Raw genomic sequence first — 19,090 nt, forward strand, 5'->3', positions numbered from 1 at the left:
TTTAAAACTGGGAGGATAATTGTTTGAGAGAAATGCTGGTATTTCCACTGTTTTTTTCTTAGTTAATGATTATGTGGTGAGTTTCTCACTTGAGGGATAATACTAACAGAGAAAAAAAATGTGGGGATCATGTAAATTCCATTCTGGATCAGGCTGAGCAACTGGCTCCCCTGGAGATGGGAGGTATGGATGTTCCTCATACAAGGAGCATCTGAGGACGTACCACTTTGTCAAGATTGCTCTCTTTCTTTCTAATAGAACCACAATTTACTTTCACATGGAAATTGACTGCAACTGTGCCTCACACATTCCCATTGCTGTGCACAACTGAGAACACATGAATTCATCTGAATGGTGCAAAAGCTTTCCCAGATTACAACATCAAGGCCAAAGCACCACATACTTGAGCACCACACTTCATCTGTATAACAAGCCATGCTACAGCTGCAGCCACCACCCCTGTGGATAGCACATGTGGGTATCAGACGTACAGAGACTACTGGATCCATCAAGCAGGGCTTCGCTTTGACTTCACAAGTAATCCTTTAGACATGGGGAGAAACTGCTTTGGATTGCTGCACAGAGCAACAGGTAATTTGTAATTCAAAGCTGTCTATTGCTGATGGGTGATTTATGAATCACTGCTTCAGTGAAGCTTGCCCAATTTAGAGCTGAGTCCACAATAAAGAACTCCTGTTTTCAGGCAGTTCGGTGGGAAGGTGAGGGAGCACACACATGCAGCACTGTGAGGGGAAGCTAGCTATGCATTTGAAAAACAAATACTTCGTGCCAAAGCTAAGCCTCCAGAGGGATTATGCACTACTCACGCAGTGAACCAACCTTAACAGCTGAGGGTTGACAAAAGAAAGCAGGTCTTGTATCAGCTTGAAGAAGGAACCGATTAAGAAATATGGCCCAAAGGTCCTCAACAAAGCTTTGAGAAAGGAAGGTTTTCTATTGTGCTTTTTGTCTCTGATCAGAACTTCTGCTTCCTCTGGACCATCACCAATGTGATTCAGCACATTGTTAGATTTCTTCATGTATGTCACATCTTCTTTCCTGGAGGAATGAAACTAGCAATTAGAGACGGCTGACAATGTCACTGCCCTATGTGTACAGAACTGCTGTAGCATCTAAAAGTCTGCTCCTTTCTTTGCTCTGCTACTGCTGAACAGCAAGACTTTCAACAAGATCTAGATGTGCTCAGAGATAGCCCCTCTTGTGTAATGAGTATTCTTTTCCTGCAGTACTTACAAAGTGCATTCCCTAGGCCAGAAAACCAATCACCATGGGATGAGAACATGGCCCAAAGGAACAGGAGATGAAGGCCTGAATTCCTTTAGCAGAGGACAGAGTTGACCTTGAATCACCAATTTCTTGCAAAGGAATTCTCTTAACAGTTGCTATTTACATACCTCAAAAGGCACCTGCACCTATTCTTTCTGAGACTGTATTCATTACTCAATTAGTAGCTGTACTAACCCTTTAGCCTTATCTGATGACACAGCTACTAGCCTGAATCCCTCTGGAGAGACAAGTATTGAATTACATGCCAAGCTAAGGGAGGATGCAGACACAGCCCTCTCTAAACAGAGATTTGCATTCCTGGAAACCCGAAAGATTACAAACCATAACACCTCCAAAGCTGGGCCATGGCTGACTGAGGTTCCTCCAGGACAAAAACTTTGAGTTTAGTGCCCAAGTTTTCCTCAGATGCCAATTTAAGCATTTAAACACTGTTTGGCTGTGTCCCTTTCTTACTTTGTGCCTCTCTTTCTCCATCTACAAAATAAGTCAACGAAAGCGACCTCTTCTGCAAAGCTCTTTGATGAAAAATGGACCAAACAGTTCATGCTGCTCTCCAGGGCTCCAGGCAGGTTTTCTGGAAGCACCTAATGGGGTTTAGGTGCCCGACTTCTGTTGCCCATCAATAAAGAGGGGATGCTCTGGGAAATTATTTCCTCTATGAATTGCTCTCAAAGAGCAGCTTTCCCAGCAGCAATCACTGAAGTGCTGTTGTTTCTTGGGGGCTAAGGGACCTAAAGAACAATTTCCTGATGTGAGCCAGGAAGGTTACGTCCAGGTGGAGCAGGGAGAAGGAAATGAGTCTGGGGCACATAAGCCTTATAAGAAGTGACAGATGGAAGAGACAGCCTAGGAACAGTGAAGACTTGCAAGAAGGCATTTGAAGAATAACTTGTAAGTACAACCGAGTGAGGTTGGATTTATGATTCTTCATAAAGAGTGCACAGATTTCTTGGAGCTGGCTGGCTGCAGAGTCAAATCATTCCAACAGCCTGTGAGCATTCAAAATGATCACTGTGGCTAACAGTCCACAGGTAGGAACTTGTTCATATCCTTTCAAAACAAAGGCATTCGCAAATCCCAATTTCTTCGCAATAAAGTTTAAGGGCAGGGGGAGAACCTAAACCAGACATTTATTTCCACTAACCCCCTCCCAGACAGGAGCGAACAGTGCTGTCTTTGTCCTTCCAGATCAAACCCGGACAGTTTATAAGCAAAGCCTTATTTTTCTAGCAACCAGGCTGTTAAACTCATTGGAGGATTTGAAGAAACAAGACTACTTGCCCGTAGCTTTGTGCTATTAAAAAGGTTTATTATAGAGAGCTAACAGCAATGCCATAGTTCTCTTGCAGTATAAAATCCCAAAGGGAGAAAATGCACTTCTAGTGTTTACTACCGGTAGCTAGGTGAGGTCAGGGTTTCAGCAGCGTGTGGGATCACTCACACCCAGCTTTTTATCAAAGCAAAAAGCATGTGCCTGGTTTCCATTATTTATAGCGGGGCAGATAATAGACGGTAATTATCCCATGGGAAAACACACAGCCCTCTCAGGGGTGATGACAAGGCTCTGCATCTTCCATTCGGCTTCATAAGCATAGTCTTGAAAATCTGAAGCTAACTAAAAATGAGGCAAAATGGGTTCCAGATCTCCCTTCTCCATCCAGCACAGCTCTTTGTCAGAAGCAACTGCATTTATCAGTAAAATGAGTGAGTAGAGACTTCAGCCATACATGCAAAGAGAGCAAAGGAAAAAACACTCTTGGCACACTTTACAACAACTTAAATCCACACTGAGCTCTCCTGTTACTCATTAGTGGCAAACGAATTATTAGCAATTATTAAACAGTAATTCACAAGACAGCTGTGAAGCAAAAAAGGGTGTATAGGTTTAGGAACAATAGAAGTATGTTAATCATTACCATGCAATAACTTTAAAGCTTTTCCTATCCCCGAGTTGCAACTGATCAAGGATGTTAAAAGAAATTACTACTACATACACTGCAAATATTTTCCATGACACTTGCAATATGTGTACAGCTTGACACAGCGTTTTTAATGTCATAAAAACTTGCTCAGAGCTGCTTTAATGAGTTAAAATAAGTATTTCCAACGACTGCCAAGCAACTATCCTAATGTTATTTGACATGAAGTAATTGAGAATACCTACTTGTAATTGAGGAATAAGCTGAGCCATGAAGCTTTTAGTGTTATGTGAAACCCAGCAATATGGAGCACAGTGATTTGCTTTGGTTTTGCTCTTTTACCCACCTTAGAATCATTACTACAGTCGCCACACAATTTTACCTGAGCTAAATACAAGCCAGCATTTACAGTTTAATTCATCGCCAACTGGCCCCAGTTCGTATAAGTCACTTCCAAAACACAATGAATCCCACGACAAAACTCCAGGCACGGTTTCTGGTTTCCTAGCAAAAGTTTTCCTGGACCCTTGGCACTTCTGCACAAGGGCTGTGCTCTTACTATATTAAAAGCCTGAGGGGAGTGAGATTTATGTCTGTGCAAAAAGAGCAGGACCCAGACAATGCACGACATTATTCCACGCCGTAAAAATAGAGACATTAAGAGAACAATAAAAACCTGAAGTATAAAACCACAATGCACATACACACCAAGCAGTGGTGGACAAGCTGCTGGTGTTAGTGCTGGAAACCTTTCAGATCTGAGCTGCGAAAGGGAACTCTCCAAATCATGTTTAGCCTTGCCAAGGACCTTACAACCCTCTCCTAATATTATCACAGAATAGGGTATTTCCAATTTGGCAAGGACACGCACAGAAGAGAACAGAGGAAAGCCTCCACATGGAGAAAAAATCTCCACAATGAAAGGAAATGGAAGTGCAGGCCTCCTCCTTATTGACATTTTTCATTTGAAACACTCTATTATCACATCTATTTGTTTGGAAACCTTTTGGACACTAACCAATGGGAGAAGGAAACACAGTTGCACAATAGATAATTTCTGAAGATTAAATTAGGACAGAACATGCAATAAAAAGGATATCCTCTCCAGCATAGATGTAACTATTTGCAAGTTCTGACCCTCCCCCTTTCCATCAGGGACTATGAGAGTTTTGCTACTAACTTTCTAGGCAACATTGGTAGGGCCTCAGCAATCAAAGCAGGATATCTCCTGCCCTCCTGCCTTTCGCATGTGTCAAGTTTCCTGTCTTTACTGCTCGGAAGTGAAGAGTTGCTCACTCTTAAGAGCCTTAATGCAAAAAATAGGCCAAAAACCTCATGATGGGGATGATAAGGAATTCCTTTTGGTTTATGGTGCCTAGAAGCTGTGCTCCAACATGCCCAGGAGGGATGCAATTACAGGGCTAGACATCTATCAGCTCAGTGCTTACAGATGTTAATTTTCCACAATCCAACCAACTCAATCCTTTCTGCTTCTGCATTTTCAGCCCTTCTCCACATGAGCAATGGCACTACCTGCACATGCAGACTTTAAGCACCTAGCTAAAAAGTGTGTCAGTGGTACACAAGACCCAGAGCCTGATTTCCTCTGCCTTGGCATATTAAAATAGGCCAATTTGACTGTTAACTTGAAGGAAGAACAGACGGGTTGAAGAGGCAGGTGCTGTTTTTAGTTGCCTTATTTTCAGAGACGAGCAGCTTATTTAACGTTGAGATGACTCAGATCAATCTGTTTGCAGACTTGGTTGTATACTTACTCTTTGCACATTGCTTTTTCTTTGTCCCACTCTTTAGTTAGTTGCTGCACAATAACTTTTGAAGTATCATCTTCATTCAGCGACCACAAATCTTTATCTTCAAGGGGCCTTTTGTACCCAAGAATTGCCATGCTGCACATATGGAGGAAAACAGCTCAGTTTAGCCAACAGAACTTAAAGCATTGCTAATAACTCTGGGACTATTAAGCTAACAAAAGCAAGAAGATACTTCACAGAAAGGGTGATAATTACACCCTTTTTTCATTTTATACACCCATCTCCCTTTGTTCCTTATATAGAAGCTTGAAATTAAAGAAAGGACAGTGCCTAGATCTGCTTACATGTATTTGATTGAAAACATCACTTCAGGAAAAAGAAATGGGACAATAAAAATCAACTACCAGAAGCATTTAAATGAACTTGTGAAGCTTTAGAAGCGAAAATAAATTAAGCCTATCTGGAATAACTGTCAGAGGTGAGCAAAATGTAAAAGAGAAGCTCATGTAAGTTAAAGGAAAATCAGATTTCTCTGAAAACTACAGTTCCTCAACTGTGACAGGAATTTTGTCAAGGGATGCAAACATGTAATTGCCAAGAATCTCAATGGAGAAGCTGAGAGTTCAAAACTCTGAAGTTTAGAAAGATCTCACTCTCACTCAAAAAAAACCCCTTACAAGGCTGTTGCCAGGACAATAAAGTTACACAGATGGAAGAATGAAAATCTCAACACCCTCAACCACTATGGAAAAACTGGATCTTAACATGAACTTTGACAGCTGTTCCACCTCTTTATCACGGAGCAGTAGTAAGCCCTATCTCAAATTTCCATCTTTAATACACATGCCTTTTGACAGCAGTATCAGTTGGTGGTAATCATTTGTATACATAACCCTCTTACTTTCCCTCTTGCACAGAAAACGTCCTTATAAAAGAGCATTCACCCACGAACCTCAACAGCAAACAAAATGCATTCTCAGGTGGGTGAAAGGTTGCATTAGTTAATCTTGTGGAACAGCCTTACATCCTGGTTTAGGTTGTACTCCAGCACACAGGGAGCACAACCAGGCTGTATACCCTATTAGTCATGACACAGTTGTTGCCACTACTGCTCAGCGAAGAAGTTTGAGCAGTATGAGCACTCCAAAAGCTGTTTCTGAAAAGGCAACTGCAAGAAGTGCTGACACTACTGTGGATGAAAGAGCATCCAACTTCAACTGCTGTCAGAGGAAAAATCTCTGTGTTGCTAACGCTGTATAACATACATCACAAGTAGAGTTTGGGGGTGTCAGCTGTCCCACAGCTTGAAAAGAGAAGCTTACCTTGTAAACCACCAAAATGTCAATCTTGAGAGGAAGCCTGAAGTTAACTCTGGACATGGATTCTATAATAAAGTTATGGGGGAAAAGAAAACCAAACACCAAAATAAATAAAGCAAGACATTTACCATTACTTTAATAAGACAGTCTACTTTGATCAGTCTTGGTATATTATATAGTATATCACATGTATGTACCTATGTCCTAATGAGACACCAAGTTGATTTAATTTCCCATGTCTTCATCTTTAAAAATTGCTTTTTATATTGCCTTTAAATCACACTTAAAGTTAAATGTCATTCTACAGTTTCTGAAATGTTCATTTTAAGAAACAAACTCAGCTTCTCTCTCAGCTCGGTTCAAACACAAATCCAATCATAGACATCATTTTATGAACTGGAGAAGAAATTTAACCTGTGACACTGCTAATATCTTCTGTTATTAATGTTTTTCCATGTCTATTCTCAATACATATAGAACTCAGTCATTAAGACAACCCTTAGAGTCTTTAGCTAACTCTAAATGAATGTTAAGCAAGCAGATCAGCATCTCCACAAAAAAAACTCTTGAAGTAATTCCTATTGCATTTCAATGTTCATAAATGTAATATAAAATGCTGCAAAGCAGCAAGTAGGAGAGATGCTTTCACTAAACAGCATTAGTCACTAATGATGGCACATATAATGGAAAAAGGCTTCAAACCCCAATACTGCTCTCCATACCCAGTGTTCTGTAAGGGGGTCACTAGCTACTGCAATCTCAGTGACAGCCCAAAGCTGTTTTCAATAACATGTATTCTCAGTGGAACTCTCAAGCCATGATCCAGTCTGTCAAAAGAAAGCAAAGTAAAAATACTTACAGGATCTGTATTAACAGGGGAAAAAAATGGAGGCTTTTCTTTAAAACACGAAAGGATCAACTCCATGATTATCAAAGCGAAGTAGATGTAAAATGTTGTAAACCTGAACCTTTCATTTACTTGGCCCTAGAGGGGAGCAGAAACACAGTAAATGATTGTTTTTATTGCACTTCCCACCCCCCCCCAACACACACACACACATATACACACTCCATCTCTTTCTGCGACACTTTTTCACAGCTTCTTTTGGCAATTCATTTCTGCCTCTACAGCTGAACATTGCAAAGACGTTGCTAGCAAGAATTATCGTACAAAAATATGCACGCACTGTGTAAAGTGCCTAAGAACATGCTTATCTCCAAGCTTTTCATTAAATTATGTCAAGTTCAAAGTGCTTCTACATCTTCACTGCATGCAGACACCCTCCGGGATGAGGGCTGCATGACATCCTTTTAAATTACCTCCAGGGACTCTAGCAAGATCACGTCTTACGCATTGGAATTGTCAACCCAGATCAGAGAACGTCCATTTACTTTAGTACCTTGTCACTGACAAGCAGTGTTAAATACTTTCAGAAGAAGCTGCAAAAACCCACTGTATTGCATAGTAACAGTTCTAACTGCTCTAGAGATATTTCCTTTCCTGCTCATATAAGTCTGTGGTTGACTTAAAACTTCTTGCTCCAAGGGTATGGCTCTTACATAGCTCTTTCATACCCTAATGTAGCTGTGAATGCTCTCATTGTTCACTTAAAAGGCTTGAGTGCAAGAGAAGAATATTTGGTCCTTGCACTTTCAAGAACAGAAGAAACATTACCTATTCTAAGAACATACTGTTCTAAGGCTCTGCATCCATAATTTTACCCTAATTAAGGATTCAAACGTGGATAGTCCAATATTTATACTTATTCACCACTACAACAGCTTTAGAATTGACTTTAAGTGGTGTTTGAAAGGGTCTTACCAGGCTTGCAGCTATTTCCTGAAGAAGCTCTGCACAAGCTGTCATTTAAGGTTTAATTCAGCCTCTGCTGGAATGTTTACAATAGCCTGGTATAGAAAAATCCTTGCTAAAAGAATGATGCTCCTAATTGTTACCAAAAAAGTGAGTATAAAAACCCCCAGAAATCACCAAACAGAATCTACACTGATTTCACTGAGGAGAAGCAATCACCTTAATGTCTTTCAAATACTCTTTTTCCACTCCCAGCCTTTGATGATCTAATCAGTGAAGCAATCTGCTTTGCCCTACTTAGAGAAATTTGGTCCTGTGAAAAACAGAACAACTTTCTTACTGTGGGAGAACCTGCTATGTTTTCAAACAGGAATCATAACAGCCCAGGTTTCTTTCCTCTCCCTCCAACTTTCTGTTCTCTATTTACAGCCACAGTTGGAGCCAAAATGCTGTCCTCAGCACATCAGGAGCTCACAAAGGAAAGCCTATGGAGCTGTATAATGTGGCCAAGTTGCCTAAGCAAAAAGGGAACATTACATATTAAAATGTGTCATCTCCAATTACTACCCATCCCTACTTAAGTGTGGCAGGGAAAGGGGGCTAAGAAAGGGAAAAGGGGAAAAAGGAAAAGAAAAAAGAGTCTGTTCTAATATACATACAGTGTTGGCTCAGCCCTCACATGTCTATCAGGTTTCCAGTATAGCCTTGGGCTAAGAAAAATCTGCTTTTCAACATTGCATGAGAAACCCCAGCTCCCTTCCAGTTCCCCAAGACTGAGTCAAGGCAACGGAACCAAACAGCTCTTTCTCTCTCACAAAAGCTGGGCTCTGATCTGACTCCAAACTGGGTGAATCACTCCCTTCACTAAGATTTTAATGCTATATTTCCTGTTCTCCAAGTGCTAACAAGGATGGAGCGTTACCTGCGCTGCTGTAGTCATGATCTTAGACCGGAAAGGGCCCACGGCACAGAGCACAGACAAAAACCAGAAGATAATGAGCACTCCAGAGGACTGAACTCCTCTCAGCCTTTCATATTGAATAAGCAACGTTGCTAACAGCTGCAAAAGTAAATACAAGAACACATGAACATAGCCCCATCCCACTGCTCCCCCTGTGCACACCCTCAATTGGCAGCTATTTCACTCAGCATCAACAATGGGACCTCTATGAAATAAGGTGCCATAATAACTTTCACAATTCAGTGGTAAAACCTCCTCTAAAGAAAGCAATGAATAACTTCCCAAAACAATTTGGTTTTACTCTTTTCAGAGCCTCATCTCCAGAATTCAGTTTCTAAGCCAGACGTTGTACCTCAGGGTATGCACAATAAATGCTACAAATGCTTTAAACAAATGTAAGAGTTGTCCTTTCTCCAGTGCAGATGGACAAGCCTGGCTTGTCCACAAAATAAGCTTTAAAAATCCAACCAAAGGAATTAAAAACTTAATGGGCAAATTTTGCTGCTTTATTTTGCATGCAACAGCCACTGTTCATCATCCTAAGCAAAACCAATTTGCGTTCTGTGCAACGGAGGAGCAGTCACCAGATAAGAGAGACAGTTTTGCAAAGCCCAGTACAACACTGAACAATGCACAAGCCACGCTCTGTCATATCTCCCTGTTTAGGCAAAGTCATACCCAAATTCTCTCCACACCTGGATCACAAGCCTGGAGATGAGATGCAAGATGGGAGGCAGAACAATCTCTCCGTTATAAAGACTTTAATTTACACAACTGAATCTACATGAGAGAGATATATATAAAAATGGTCTTTTTGTTAAGCAAAATTAGCTTCAGTAATACAACTACTAACAACCCAGTTAGAAGAGTACAGTATAAAGCAATGAATGCAAACGAACCCTTTTCCTCCTTCATCTGCCTAAGAAAGAGTTATCTTTATTGAGTGCAATAAACAGAAACAGCTACGAACCACAGTGATGCCAACGATCAGTGGGGTTACAAAATAGACTGGTGGAGGCGTTCTGTTTTGCAGGAGCTCATGGAAGGAGTAGAAGAGATCTGCCCAGCTCACGCACCACAGCAGGACTCCAAACAGCTGAAAGCAGTCAAACAGACACAGCATTTGGTTAAACTCCTCGCCAGGGGCACCCAGAGAGCAAGCAAAACCCTTATGATTCACAGATGCCCAGCAAATCAAAGCTGTGTAAACACAATAGCACTGCTGCGTTGATCTGCTGCTGTCAGGCTGATAGAACTATCCCACTGCACTCAAACCAAGGATCTCATCCCAACTGTCTTCCAAGGGGTTTGCAAACACAACCAGGAGAAAGATAAATGTATTTACCTGCTTCTTGTTCCATACTATTCGGTTTTGATTGGAAACACAGGCAGCATCCAGATTAAAGGAAGACATGTTGTGAAACACAAGCCTGGAATTTTTCTCCAGGAATAGCCCAGATCTCTCATGGCCTACGGAAAGTGACTTGCTTGCTTTCCTTAGATCTAGCCATTTACAAACCAGAGGTGACGCTGACACCAGCAACCTCTTACGCACAAGATGCAGATAAAATCACACATCTATTAGGTGGGTAGAGGAACTGAAATTGAACTGAAAAAATACCTTCTTGTGCTTACTTTTCATGATGAAAGTCTCACCAGACCTAACTTAAGGTCTTTGTTTTGCAGCTTTCAGTGGTTTAAAGGTTAAGTAAAGGTAAAGCACCATAGGGGTGAACACTCAGAAAGGTGCACTCGCAGGATGGATTTCCTTACAGATCCGCTCTTCTTCAGTATCCTTCCTCAGAAATCTGTATCTACACTGTTGTTTCCTAGAGAAAAGTTCTTTGGTTCCCCCTTAAATAAGATGAAATTCTGTTTAAACCTTACTTCAGCACTTGCCTGGATACTGAACCCTAACTGCATACTACTCATGGAGCATTGCAAAGAGATCTTACCGTCTTGAACCTGCTCAACACGGAAAGCACAATGTAGCCTCTTTTGTTGTGCTTTAGGTAGAGAAGATAAAAGGGCAGTGCACTCCATAGATAAATGCTGGGGATCCATGCTAGGATGGTATTCTGGAAACACGGTGTCAAGTCTGGATTATCAGTGTGTACTGAAAGATTGGAATCCTGGAAAAAAGACAGGAGAAGTTTATTAACAGAGAGGAAGAAGCGTTGCCAACTGGAACATCTGCTTGAAGAATTGTATCCAGGTTCAGGTATTAACACAAGGACATAAAACAGAAGAGTTAGAATAGTACAGTAAGAGTTTTCCCCAAAAATATCTATCCCATCCACTTGTGGTTATTCTGCTATAGCAAAAGGGCTAAGTACAGTTACAAATAGTGGGCAAAATCTAACTTCTGCCCTCCTGTACCTGAGTTGGACGTACATTTTGTAGCAGATAAACTCCTTGTGTTTCTTGCTTTACTGAGGCTTAGTTCCAGGTGCTACCATTTCTCAGGCATTCCCAGCCTGGAGTGCAACTGCTAAACAAAGCTCTTGAGGCAAAATCCTCAACCTGAGAACTCATCCAGCAAGAATGTCCAGTACTGGAGAAAATGATCAGAGATCAACCATACACTGCCCTGGGAAAAACCCCTCCACTGATGTCTAAAATGCCACCCTTATTCATATCCCTCCAAACAGAATTACTTCCCTATTCTAAACAAAGTTAAAAGGAACATATTGTACTTGCAGGTAGGAGTAGGGGTTTTCTTGCAAACACTGCAAGCAATGCTTCCCATATGCGACCCTGAACACCACAATTCACACACACAACTTGTACCTAAGGATCTGAATGCACCACGTGCAAACACACAGTTACACAAGTTCAAACTAAAATAGACATTACAGCACAGTTAAGGGGAACTTGGTTTTAACCAAACCTCCTGGAAATTCACAACTTGCATTTCCCCATCTGATGTGTCATCTTAAATGGGGTAGATAAATACTTGTGGGAAATGTAAAATTACTCCCTTGTACTATCAGTAACACGCAGCTGATAAAACTAAGATATCTCTGGCTTATCTCTGCACTAGAATCATTTACTTGTACCTAATTATTTTGGGGTATGAGCTCTCACTAGAAGTATTTTTCAGTTAAGCTAAGACACCTTTTACAAATGAATGACCAAGTGTGAATATGGATTCTTCTGAAGTACCCCCAGTCCTGCTTCTGTTTACCAGTACAAGAGACCAGATGCTGAAAGCAATGGTTGATTTTAGGAGAACTGAAGAGCCACAATCTTTCAGTTTTGGTGATGATCTGACAGAAGGGACATGCATCACTGCCTCAGTCCACATACACACTGAATTGCTCGTAAGGGTAATGAAACTACAAAGCCTTGGCAGGCTGCAGGATGGGCTGGTTCAACTGTGACAAGTTTGTCACTCAGTACTTCAGCTTTGGCACGAAGCAAACCTCTGGCAGTGGTGAAGGCTGGCACAAACCCATGAGCTGTGCATCTGAACTGTGCCCTTCAATGCAGTTAGTGCCTCTCCAGTGAGAGATGGCTGATTTGGAGGCACACAAGCACCCAGCTGGGACTAGGGGAATAACAACATCCCCATTTACCTAAACGGGTTTGTCCAGACTGAGGGGAAACTTCAGCCACAAATCAACAACAGAGGGGCAATTACACAGCAATTCGAACATGAGATCAAAACCAAACCAAACTCCACAACCTTGCATTCAAATATCCCTGTGTTTTCCTTCAGTGAGCAGGTCTCTGGCACCAGAAAGGAAGATAATGGTTAAACAACACCCATTTTTGGCTCATCATCAAATCATTTCAGCGTCTGTAATGCGATAAGCTCCCCTAGCAGCTCCCCTGCCAGGGGCAGGAGATGCCCTCCAGGAGCTTGGAGCTGAAGAGCTCTTTAGTTCCAAAGCAGGAGCTTATCTACTACCATTTATTCAACAAAATACTAATTTCCTCTTTAAATTATGTGTGGTTTAGCAATGTCTTGAGCATGTTTGCCATTGTGCTCCTTTCGCTTGCTGGAAAAATATCCTGGAAAAAGAAAAGCTGAGGGAGAACAGCAATAACTGGGCACAGAATAAAACAAAGATTCCATTTAAAGAAAAAGTTATTGGGGGGCAGGGGGAAAGCGCTCTTAATTTAAACCTTTCCTAGAAGAGCAAAATGCCCAGAAATGGCTTTTTGTCTGACAGCAACCTAGAAACTGTCCCAGATGTCCATTAACTTCAGGCTGAGCACAAGCTGACTATTGTATCCAAGACACAGACTGCGTAGCTGCCAAGCCATTTGAAGGTTTTCATTAACTTTTATTCAAACAAGGCAAAGGACTTGCATTTCTGAATGTATAAATAGAGCTGGCCAGAAACCAAAGATCCTGTCCTAAGAAAACATGTAAGATTTTGAGATTCGGTTGAATTATCCCTGAGAATAAAAGTGGAACCTTTCCAAAGTTATGGGGAAGTACAAGAAGCAGCACCCACCCGATGAACATCAGGAGCCTAATGCTTTCATGGCAAATGGCAAACAGGGACGGGAGCTGAAGGAGAAACCCATGCCCAAGACGACAGACCTGACTGCTGGCTATGTTTGTGATGTTTCCCAAGGTCCAATTCCATCCTGGACCAGATAAACAAGCTTTCCCAGAACAGATCTGCTTCTGTAAAAGTTTCCTTTTCAAAGACCTGGTGTTTTCACAGAGCAGACTCTTCCCATCCTTGAATACAAGGAGAGGGGCTCCTCTTAGAAAACACAGTACCTAAAATATTTAAGCAGTGTAATTCTACACAAATTACTTGCTCTTCCTAAGACTGGACCACAGTGGACTAATGCTGCTGTGTCCTGGTTTCAGCTGGGATAGAGTTAATGTTCTTAGCAGTAGCTGGTGCAGTGCTGCGGTTTGGATTTAGTATGAGAACAACACTGATAACACACCGATGGTTTAGTTGTTGCTCAGTAGTGCTTACTCTAAGTCAAGGACTTCTCAGTCTGACATGCTCTGCTAGTGAGGAGGGGCACAAGGAACTGGGAGGGAGCAGAGCTCACCTGAACTGGCCAAAGGGACATTCTATACCATAGCACGTCAGGCCCAGTATAGAAAGAGGGGGGAGTTTGCTGGCATGCACCACTTGCTGCTCAGGGACTGGCTGGGCATCAGGTGGTGAGCAATTGTGCTGTGCATCACTTGTGTTTATTGGGGTTTATCTTTCCTCTCTCTTTATATTGTCTCCCTTTTCATTACAACTGTTACATTATTATTACTACTACATTTTATTTTATTTAAACTGTTAGCATCTCAACCCATGGATTTTACCTTTTCCCTATTCTCTTCCCATCCTACTGGAAAGGGTGGTTGTGAGTGGGTGGCTATGTGGTATAGTTGCCAGCTGAGTTTAAACCATGGCCCTATGCCATGTGCCTTGTCGCAGGGACTCTACTATGAATTATCATTATTACTTACAATCTGTAAATCTGAAAGTTTCATTTCTTACCAAGCTGGACATGTTTTCACAGAGCTCGCAGTTCCACATTATGGCTTTATAAATCACCACACTGTCAGCATATATTCCAACATCCACTCCAACCTTAAATAATGCATTTTGAATCAGAATATGACACAAAGTCTCATACATTCTATTCTGACCAAGCCAACATTGTCAAATATTGCTAAATACCCTTAAATTCAGCAGTAAAGTTCTGGAACTCCACCCTTAAGAGCAAACAAGAAGCAAGGGCAGGAGGGACACACCAGCCCTCTGACTCCTATCTTGATGGCTCCTGCTTTAATCTGGCTTTGTCTTTGCAAATTCTGAACTCTGTCCTGGTAAGCAGAGCAGTTTAAATGCTTCTTGTGTCCCATTCTGATTGAGAATGAAGATACCCACCTTGGGCTGTCTGGGCTTGTGGGTTTGCTTTGGTCTTTCTACTGAGAAAGGTCTCTATAAGCAGCTCAGTGATCCAGATCAGGGTGACACATCAACAGGCATCTTGCAAGGGGAAATACTCAGCAGCACATGCTGGGAAACACCACTTTCTCCAAGAAACACATCCCAGGGAAACTTTAACAGCCAACACATCCATCACAGCTAACTAACATCACTGTCAGCTCGCATCCCCACGAGCAAGTGTTATGGGCTGCAACCTGTGACCTCTTCCTACTCCAGTTTTTCTCTCTGCTCTGTGGCTCCTCCAGACTGCCAAGAGCTCTGTCTTGGCAGCATTTCCTTGGATGCAGTAACATGGATCAGGTTGGAGGCTCTGCTGGTGAGATACAGCATTGCTGATACACCAGCCCACTGTACCAAAAACTCCCTGGGCACACAATTTACTTAATCTTGCAATAATACTTAAATGCAACCTCAACATCCATGGGAAAAGAGATTAGAGATGCTTGTTACAGCTTCACAGCAGACAAGGGGTCCCCTGGAGTCTAAACCTTACAAATTAGTGGGGCTTTCTGCTCATCAGTTAAGAATATCATTGACACTGTCCCTTGCAGCAGCTTTCAATCACACCCATCACTCCAGCCACAGCTTTGGATAAACACAACCCTTGTCTTAAGGGCCATCTGTGCAGTAGGACTTAATTTAGATGGGCAGTTTTAAATACACGATCTTCATTTAAGGGAAAGCATTCAGCAGGGGAAGCTCCAAGCAACATTATATCTGCTCTTAATACCTAGTCCTTTCTATTACACTTTCCCCTCTGGAAAAGAACACTGCTATTGAAAAGGCTACCCCTAAAACTGATAATGCCTTTAATGGAAACAAAAATTCAATGCAACATATCTTGGGGTTTCTTGCACATTATCCCTTACAGCTTCCAAAGAAAAGGGAGAACAAACAGAAAGCCTAAAGCTAAGCTGAAAAACAGGAAAATTCCTGTCTATCCCTTTTCCAACCCCCAAGGATGATGTGAATAGAGTCTGCTGAGAAAGACTAATTGGGGTTCTGGCCTTATGCTTAAGTCTCAACCAGCTTCTACTCCACTATAGAAGTTTAAAATCAAAGTTCTCCGCACTGACTTCAGCCAGCAAACAGCTGATGCTGCAGGAATGTTCCTCAAACAGGCTCCAAACCCTACAGGAAACTAACAGTACCTTCAGCAGTCTCAAGCAGCTATCTCCATCGCATGGATGAATTAATACATGTTTCTCTCTAAGCTTCTATAACGCAGAAAGAGTCGGGAAAAGCACAGGAAGCACAAAACCATTCTTTATCTGCTGGGAAGGTGAAGGCCACTGCACTGACATCATTCACACTGTTCCCAAGGTTAACACATGCAGCATTGTTGATTCTATGTCAGTTATCACTTGCTGGCATGTTACTTAAGATTAAAAATCGCATTGGAAAGCTGGCCAGGAAGGTCCACACAAAGAGTGAATGATAGGGGAGTGAGTAACTGAAAGTAACGACGTTTCAGATAAGTAAATAAACATGGAAACCATATCTTGTGTAGAAGAAATTGTTAGTGAAAACTGAAATGCAGAGGAGCATCCTCCTCGCCTTCTTTTACCACTGCATCTGGTAAATCCCGTGCCAGTGAGTTGCACTTGCACAGCCTGGCAAAAGTAATAAAGGGGTAAAAAGAATTATGTTCTCTTGGCTCTACCACTCTGCCTCATCCCAAAAACAGGGTGCTGTGGTCCAGAGCCATCCAAAACTATCAGGGCTCAGTCTTAGTTACAGCACAGGCTTCATCTCAGCCCCTTCGTATCTCACCTCCCACTTCCAGCTGTTTTCCATCTCCTCTGTTTGGTCCCTGTTGGTAAACACTTTGGGGAAAACTCTATTTAGAGCACAGATGCAAGCAAGGACTCTTGCTCTGAGCCTCCAGAAGGCTGCCAGTTTCAAACGGCCTTTTCAGAGCATCCAAAGGAACAATGTACCCTTACACACAGAAGGAGTAACACACTTCAGTAATCCACAGCGGCTGCTGCACAACTCAGCTCCTTCACGTGATTACACAAACAACCTTTCCTTGCCACCCATTCCCTTAAGGGCAAGAGATAAGGACATTCTCCACTGCAACACTGCAGCAATACTGCCTGGAAGAAAGGTGGAGTGGAGAGGATGGAAGCATTTCTAGTAGTGCATGAGCCACATAGTTAATGAGCAGAAATATCTTTCTGTCTACAAAGCATATTGCAAGTTATCAACACCAGTGAAGGGCACCATGCAGGACGCTGAACTTCCTCTCCCAGCAGTAAAAGGATCTTTAGTGTCATCTTAATGGATCAAACAGACCTGGCACACGCTCATAGAGCATATGAGCTAGATTGTGGTTGTGGAGTAACTAGCCACAGGAAATCATACAGTGTTTTGCTTGAGTCATACAGGGACAGGAAAATGGGGAATGACTTTAAACTGCTAAAGGGGAGATTAAGATGAGCTCTTAGGCAGAAGCTGTTCCCTGTGAGGGTGCTGAGGCGCTGGCACAGGGTGCCCAGGGAAGCTGTGGCTGCCCCATCCCTGGCAGTGTTCAAGGCCAGGTTGAACACAGGGGCTTGGAGCAGCTGCTCCAGTGGAAGGGGTCCCTGCCCGTGGCAGGGGTTGGAGCTGGACGAGCTTTAAGGTCCTTTCCAACCCAAACCAGTCTGATTCATGAAATGCTACCAACCACACAACCAACTTGAGAACTGTGGACCAGACATACAGAAACCAAGCTATGGCCTTAGGGACAGGGGTTACACAAAACAGTAAGTTTCACTTTCCTCTCTTCTTATTTTTTATGTTCTAATATTAGAAGTTCAAAGCTTCATGAACAAAAATGAGCAGGATGAAAAAACCTAGGTTCAGATTCTGCCACATTCATGCAAGCCCAGAAAAAGTATCAGAAAAGCATCTGTAGCTTAAGAGACTTTGTAAAATAGAAATTGACCACAGTAAATACATACATCCAAGACTATGTACACCTAAAGTGAAGGTAAAATTTGTCTACTTCAACTGTCTTAGTAGCAGTCACTCTTCTTGCTTGGGCAGAGGGGAAGGCATAGTGCAACCATGAAGGTACATGAATCAAAGGCTCATGAATCAAAGGCTCGTGAATCAAAGGCAGGATTGAGAGGAAAAGGAAACAGCATCACTCCCTCAGAAGAAGGTCCCTGTCTTTTAATATTGATGAAAACTATATACTGTAACAGAGGAAACTGTTATTTGCATCATCAAAGGCTTCTCCTATGACCTTGTGCAAGCACAAATGAAGGAGTGGGTTGCCCTATTTCAGCCCAGTGCGATGATGGACGTGAGGGAATAATCCTTGATTTGAGCCATCCTGTCTCCTTCCAATTGAAAGGAATTGGGTTAATTTGAGGATCATAATGAATGTAGCTCCATTAAGAAGAGGTAGGAATAACTGAGACAGTCCCTGTTTGATTTTCCCCCTTTCCCACCCTGACTCCTCTGTTTTAAGCCAGCCCATTCAGTTGTGCTGCTGTAGAACAACAATAAAAGGGATTGTCACAAAACATTGTCACTGGTGCTGCTCTGACACCCCACCTGCCTCGCAGGAGCTGGAACCGACACACTGACTGCAGCAATAATGAGATCTCAGTGTCTTTAACATGACAGCAGTGTGGGGCAGGATCCAAAGGTCATGCTCCATCTGAAGTACTCAGGGTTGGTCACACTCTTCAACTGCAAGGACACTCATTAGAGGAGCACCAAGAAGTCAAACGCAGCAGCAGGATAGAGGGCAAGGGCAGACTCTAGGTGCTAATGAGCTTTAATGCCAGTATTAAGCCTGGTTTATCACAGAACTGACCCTGTGCTCACCTAACAGATGAGCATTATACTCTCTATACTCTCAGAGTTAATTTGCACCAACCATTCTCATCTCTCAGTCTGCAGAGCTACCTATTTCAGTCATTTGTATTCAGAAAAACAGTGCAATCCACAGTCTGGGGCTGGAGAAAAAAGGGGAACAAAGCAGCAGGCAGAATAGCAATGCTGCATATGAAGATTACCACTGTCCACAGGTTCCCATCTGATAGATCTTCCAGTAGCAAATTATTCCCC

General features: G+C 42.3%; 1 protein-coding gene across 3 annotated transcripts in view; it reads right to left on the reverse strand.

The window, feature by feature from the left end:
• ABCC3 (ATP binding cassette subfamily C member 3) overlaps positions 1-19,090 on the reverse strand; it is a 49,493-nt gene that overhangs the window by 23,781 nt on the left and 6,622 nt on the right. For all 3 annotated transcript variants that reach the window (XR_004079972.2, XM_005144257.3, XM_031044818.2), the window contains exons 2-8: positions 11,048-11,224; positions 10,063-10,188; positions 9,054-9,191; positions 7,178-7,303; positions 6,322-6,383; positions 5,003-5,134; positions 841-1,059 (exon numbers count right to left, since the gene is read on the reverse strand). Coding sequence is in view for 2 of the 3 variants with exons in the window: in XM_005144257.3 (XP_005144314.2) it covers positions 841-1,059; positions 5,003-5,134; positions 6,322-6,383; positions 7,178-7,303; positions 9,054-9,191; positions 10,063-10,188; positions 11,048-11,224 (980 nt within the window). In the remaining variant the exon portion in view is untranslated. The remainder of the gene's footprint in view (positions 1-840; positions 1,060-5,002; positions 5,135-6,321; positions 6,384-7,177; positions 7,304-9,053; positions 9,192-10,062; positions 10,189-11,047; positions 11,225-19,090) is intronic.

Source organism: Melopsittacus undulatus, chromosome 11 (genome assembly GCF_012275295.1).
Source record: "Melopsittacus undulatus isolate bMelUnd1 chromosome 11, bMelUnd1.mat.Z, whole genome shotgun sequence".
Classification (NCBI taxonomy): Eukaryota; Metazoa; Chordata; class Aves; order Psittaciformes; family Psittaculidae; genus Melopsittacus; species Melopsittacus undulatus.